General features: G+C 39.4%; 1 protein-coding gene across 1 annotated transcript; it reads left to right on the forward strand.

Annotated features, from left to right (window-relative positions):
* The first annotated feature begins 302 nt into the window (after nucleotides 1–302).
* Nucleotides 303–6224, forward strand: CHRNA9 (cholinergic receptor nicotinic alpha 9 subunit). The gene is made up of 5 exons (XM_027686652.1): nucleotides 303–372; nucleotides 2066–2211; nucleotides 2974–3128; nucleotides 3780–4312; nucleotides 5677–6224. Exons 1-5 carry the CDS (start codon nucleotides 303–305, stop codon nucleotides 6222–6224), a joined length of 1452 nt encoding a protein of 483 aa, XP_027542453.1.
* The last annotated feature ends 236 nt before the right edge of the window (nucleotides 6225–6460 follow it).

The following is a 6460-nucleotide window of genomic DNA, read 5'->3' on the forward strand; positions in this document are numbered from 1 at the left end:
TGGCCCACCAAAGGACTGTCAAAGGATTTTATTTGTTTTCTGTCTCAGTATTAGCTTGAGAGCAGTCAGCGCTCAGGTTACCGAGAGGGGAGGGTTCATCAGAGCCCCAGGCGGTGGCAGAGACACAGTCGAGCTCTTGGACCCTGTCAACTCCTGAGGGAGGACTGAGTTGCTTCTAGCAGCGCATCAGTGCACCAGCATCTTTATGCAGCTGTGCAACTTTATTTACTTTTTTGGTTAGTTTTGGATGGTGAGAAACACTTTTGTGCCCTTGGGTGAACAGTTTTATTTAAGGTCCAGAAATGAAGAGAAAGAGCTTGTCCTCCTTTTACGTCTCTATGGGGTTGCTGTTCACAGCAGTGATACTCAAAGGTGAGAATACTGCTTGATAGCTAAATGTTGCATTGAGGTTTATTTTATTCCGATGGGATCTTGTGACCTGCTGTGCTTTACATCGTTAATCTCCTGGAGTATTTGTCTGTTGTGTTTTACTTTGTCTCACCGATGCATAGGCAAAACGATCATGCAGACCAGAATTGCAATGCTCCTTGTGAAGCTTTGATTTGCTGGGATATCTTTTTATTCAGGAGTATTTGCTTTCAACTCTAAATAGTGCAGGAAGTCGGTGTGAATCACCAGAGAGAGATGTATTCTAAAGCACACTTGTTCCCTACATTGCCCACCAGGCATTTGCATAAATTTTGTGAATGTATGAGAGATTGAAATGTGAAAGGGCTAAGGATGCAAACAATAGGCCATTTGCAAAAGCAGCAGGTGCTTTGATAAGGCTAGGTTTGCACCCTCACACCGAAGGGGAGGAAGAAAGGTTTCGGATGGCTGGTGATCGGCATACGAACAGCCCCGATGCAAAGGAGTTGAGCACCGGAGGATGATCATTACAAAACAACCTTTGTTTAGGATCAAACTGGGTTTTGAACCAGATAAGGGAGGAGACTGATAAGAAATAGACCTTAGATGTGGGATAATGCTTTTTATCATATATGGTGATATCTTTCTTCTCCTACATCTACTCTTATCCTTTCTTTCGCTTTCTTTCTTTTCCTTATATGTTCTCTTAAGTGATATCTTGATACTTTTATATAGTTTCATTTCTGTAGGTAATAACCAAAACAAGTACATACCTCCTTTCCATTGCAACCAAATTTTCTAAAATAAACCTGCCATGTATACACACACACACAGAGAGGTCGTTCAGTGTCATTTCACTCTAATCTGCCCCGAGGGATCTATTATTAACAAGAACCTCAGTTACCCCACCTTCAGTGGTGGTTTGTAACAGAGTGGTACTGTTCTTTGCTTGCAGAAATATGTGAATCTACATAAAGGTGATACAGAGGCTACCTGGAGAAACTGTGATGTACAAAACAGTATGGAACAGCCAAACAGTGTCATTTAAAACCTCAAGTTTCAGTGAATTATCCTTAGTGATTAAGTCTGGATAACAAGAAGCATCTCCAGATACATGGTTTTGAAAAGATGTGCAAGGATGTGTTCATACATCATATAATTGACAATTTGTGAAGAAAAGCAGCTCAGACTTTTTACAGGTGATAGTTTGAAAATAAAAAGACTAAATTATGAAAGTAGCGTGAGTCTTACCAGTGCTGCTTTTGGGGACACACCGAAAATCAATAACCTGGGAGCAAGTTTGACTTCAGAATTTGCTGACTGTAACAGTCAGCAATCTCTGCCTATGAAAGATATTGGTAAAATAAGAGTAATGATATTTATCTTCCAGAATTGAATGATTTGCTGTATACAGGGTTTTTTCAGTGGATGTGAAAAGCTTAAGTTAGCTATTAATTTACCCCAAGTGGATGCTGTCCTTATTTGAATAGATTCATCAGGTGTACTCTTGTATCAGAACTAATGATATTTGACAGTATATGAACGATAAATGTACCATTTTATATATATAACATATAATATATAATAATGATATTATAATTACAGCAAATACTACTTGAAGCAGTAGAAAGAGGATGTTTTCTTATACTGCTCAGTATACTTAGTCTGATTTACTGAACAAATCTATGTTATCTAGCTGTAGAATCAGCCAAAGGAAAATATGCTCACATGCTGTTTAACGAACTGTTTGAAGACTACTCCAATGCTCTAAGACCAGTGGAAGACACAGATAAAGTACTGAATGTCACCCTTCAGATCACATTGTCCCAAATTAAAGACATGGTGAGTAAAAGTATAGTTCTGTTTTTCTAAAAATATGCAGAAATGTATTAGGTGTAAGCCTTTTGTTAGGAGCAGGAAAAGTACCCTTCATTTTGTTATGACAAATTCAGTAATGCTTCCTCAGGAGGGTCCTGTTCTCCAGTTCTTTGTAGATTCTTATCTGCTTGCAACACTGAATTTTTAAGACTTCTTTTGTAGTTAGGTGTTGGTATCGAACCCTCCAGGCAACTTCTGCTGAGTTTTAAATATAGCAAATGCTTTTCCTAAGATGCAATTAATTTCTACATAAAATCCCTAAAATCAGCCTTCAGTAACTTTTTATAAATATGGTTCTGCTAGATATACTTTTAAGGCAAAACAAAATGTGTCTGGAAGGAGAAGGGAAGATTATTTTTGTGACTTCTGAATTACAACTTCAAGGCCTCACCAAGCTTTCAAAGAATTTCTTGGCCTGAATCTGTTAGCTGTTTGGTATTTTAAAGCTTACAAAAGGAAATTCTTAAGATACTGGGAGCCTTAGACACTGTGATTAAAACTAGAGAGGGTGCAGGAGGAAGAAGGTTTGGCCAAGAGAAAGTCCAAAAGAGTGATCTCCCTGTACAATGTATAGGCATAGATACCTGTCTGAGAATTACTTTTGTGGCCTTGTTAGTATTCTGGCCTGTTTTGAGCACTACATCAAAGCTATACCACAAAGGCTGTCTGCATCTAAGATGTGATTTTGTCACCTTCAGCTAGAAATATTTCTATGTTTTTATGCAGGATGAAAGGAACCAAATTTTGTCAGCTTACTTATGGATTCGACAAAGCTGGTATGATGCATATCTCAAATGGGACAAAGATAAATATGATGGGCTGGATTCTATCAGGATTCCAAGCAATTTGGTTTGGAGACCAGATATTGTCCTATATAACAAGTGAGTGTGGCTGGAAAATATTAGCTTGCATATTTGAGGGAGGGAGAGGGTTGAAGGAGGAATTGACCCACAGAGTCTGAACTTTACCTTACCTTAGCAAGGGCTATATTTGTTGTCTTAACGTTTGTTGTTGATCATCTAAATATTTTGCAATAAAGCTATAGCCAAGATTTGGAAATTGATTATGCTACACAACAAAGCTTTTCTGAATTTCTCTGCACTGAGAATTGAATACCCTGGCAGTCTGTAGTGCTTTCTGCTGAGGCTCCTTGAGAGCTCTGGAAGATTGTCCACAAAAAGTTGGTACATGAAGGCTGCACTTCTTATCTGCCCTTCCAAACCAGTAGTGACCAACAGATTGTTTTAATCTTTTAATGGACTCTTATCCTACTGATTCCTGTTTGAGATCAAGTTTGAGGAAGCTGTAGACAACAAATACAACATAGTTTAGCACCACTGGTGTTTGACATGGGCAGTGGTACCTGTAAATATTACTTAATAGTAAGTTCCTACTAAAATTCAGCATTAATATGATTTCAGAGCATGCTTTTAATGGTGTGAAAGGAGGGTCTTCCCCTTGCCCCCTCTTCCCTGGTCCACACTCTTAAGTTGTTGCCTGTCAGTCCTGGCTGTCATTTTTCTATCTTTTAGGGCTGATGATGACTTTTCAGAACCAGTGAATACTAATGTTGTGCTGAGATATGATGGAAAAATCACTTGGGATGCACCTGCTATCACGAAGAGCTCATGTGTAGTGGATGTGTCTTATTTTCCTTTTGACAGCCAGCAGTGCAACCTTACCTTTGGTTCCTGGACCTATAATGGTAATCAGGTAGACATCATCAATTCTCTTGATAGTGGTGACCTCTCTGACTTTGTGGAAGATGTGGAATGGGAGATTCATGGTATGCCAGCAGTTAAGAATGTCATCACTTATGGCTGCTGCTCTGAGCCTTATCCAGATGTGACCTTCACACTGATTTTGAAAAGGAAGTCATCTTTCTACATATTTAATCTGTTGCTTCCTTGCATTTTGATCTCTTTCCTGGCTCCACTGGGATTCTATCTCCCCGCAGACTCTGGCGAAAAAGTGTCTCTAGGTGTTACCGTTCTTCTTGCTCTGACTGTGTTCCAGCTGATGGTTGCAGAGATCATGCCTCCATCTGAAAACGTACCTTTGATAGGTGAGCTTTACATGCTTTGTCTTTAAGCATGACTTGTTAATAGCAGGGCTATATGTCATGGAATCTATATGTAACTTGTGGCTTTTGGGAAGATGAATTTGCTACATTTTTAAAACATAGTGAAATACTTAAAATGCGTGTGGAAGTTTTACAGGTATGCTGCAGTTTTTTTAAGTTATTTTGTGTTTATTTTAAATTATGTATTAGCTATTTTATATTTATAAAGTATAGTTAGATATTTAGAAATAAGGTATCATGTCTTGAAATAAAGCTAACAATGGAAAGCTATTTTAGAACCAACACATGAAGTGTAAGCAAGAGCTATAAGCACAAGGTCAGACTGTTTCAAGATACGTTTCTGTCAGATGCAGATGGTTGGATGGCCTGGCTGACACACTCACAGTTGACTTAATATCTGACAATTTCTTCACTGAATTGTAATTCCTGGAAATCCATTATGCTGAAATTTAATTTATGTCTGAGAGTTCAGAAGAACTCGTGTAACAAAAGGGACCTAGCTTCAATCTGTTTTCTCTGTTCCCTCACTCTCTCTCGCTATTCTTTCCAATTCCTTTGAAAACTGGGATCACATCACACTTGTCTGTGTGTGTCCTGTGTCCTTGCTGCCAGCCCTTGCTTTTCCTGCAAAGGCTGCACAGCGGCAGAGCAGGGCCTGGGAGCTGCCTCTTGGTATAGGCACAAGGCAGGGTAGGTTGGTTGGCTGGTCAGCTCTGTACTTCAGTTGTGAAAATCAAGGGTAGAGGAGCACAGCTTGTGTTCACTTCAGCTCGCCACCCTTCAGCTCTGTGCCCTGACATCTTAGCTGTCAGCATGCTAGCTGTGGATACGAGCACGGTCTGGATATTCACTGGCCTGTGTGAGTGTGAAGGCATTGATCTGCTGGTGTGGGGTGCATCAATAGCTCCAACAAAGCATTATCATTGCTTTTGTTAATACATCGAGAAATGGGATTCCCTGGGTGCCAGGTGAAGATATTGACATTGGGATTTTGCAGACACTAGGAAAAGAGCAAGGCTCCTGACAAACATTTTTGAGCTGCTTTCTCAATGGGTGTGTTTCAAGATATCAGAGGTTTGGGCTTGTAGATATTTGCAGTGCTGATACAATAGTCACTTACTCATCTGATAACAGGCATACGAGCAATGAAGATGAGATTTTATTTTAATGGCTTTAATCTTTGTTTTTAAGCGGTAAATTAAGTGTGATCTCAGTACAGAGAATTGGCATGATTAAAAATTTGTTTCATGTGCATTTATGCTTAACACTATGTTGTCCCGTTTTTTCTCACTGGTTTTTTTTTTAGTAGGGTAGCATCTCTAATATGATTTTATTTTGTATTCCAGGAAAGTATTACATAGCAACAATGACCATGATCACAGCTTCCACTGCACTGACAATCATTATAATGAATCTCCATCACTGTGGCTCAGAAGCAAAGCCTGTTCCACAATGGGCCAGGGTGGTTATTTTGGACTACATGTCAAAAATCTTTTTTGTTTATGATGTGGGTGAAAATTGCACAAGCCCAAAAAGAGAGAAAGAAGAAGAACGTAGGTTTGAGGGGGATGATGGGTGTCAGAAGAGGCACAAAGGGGTAAGGAGTCCTCTTTCCAATAGGACTGATGACTGTAATCTTGGGGAGAAGCTCAATGGAAATTTGCATGGAGTTCATGGTGAAAATGTTAGGGAGACTGTTAATTGCTGTTCCTGTTACAAAATGCTTATTAAAAATATCGAGTATATTGCTAATTGTATTCGAGACCATAAAGCAAACAGGGCCAAAGGAATTGAGTGGAAAAAAGTAGCAAAAGTTATGGACAGGTTTTTCATGTGGATTTTCTTTGTCATGGTGTTTTTTATGAGCGTGCTTATCATTGGGAAAGCAGCTTAACTGACAACAAACACATTCCTTTTGTAAATCTGAATAACTGGGTTAGTTTGTTTTGTTGGACTTCTGGGAGCGGGGTGCTTGTGAGATCTTTGTCTTGCATTCTGTAACAATAAACAAACTGATTCTGTGGGCTGTGATAGTGTGTTGAGATAGTGTGCTGAGGACTTTGTTGGTGATTGTCCTTGATGTCTAGTATGGGAGTGCAGCTCTGATGAGGCTGCAGGGTAAGCACTCTG

Source organism: Neopelma chrysocephalum, unplaced genomic scaffold (assembly GCF_003984885.1).
Source record: "Neopelma chrysocephalum unplaced genomic scaffold, ASM398488v2 Primary Assembly neopelma1_71, whole genome shotgun sequence".
NCBI lineage: Eukaryota > Metazoa > Chordata > Aves > Passeriformes > Pipridae > Neopelma > Neopelma chrysocephalum.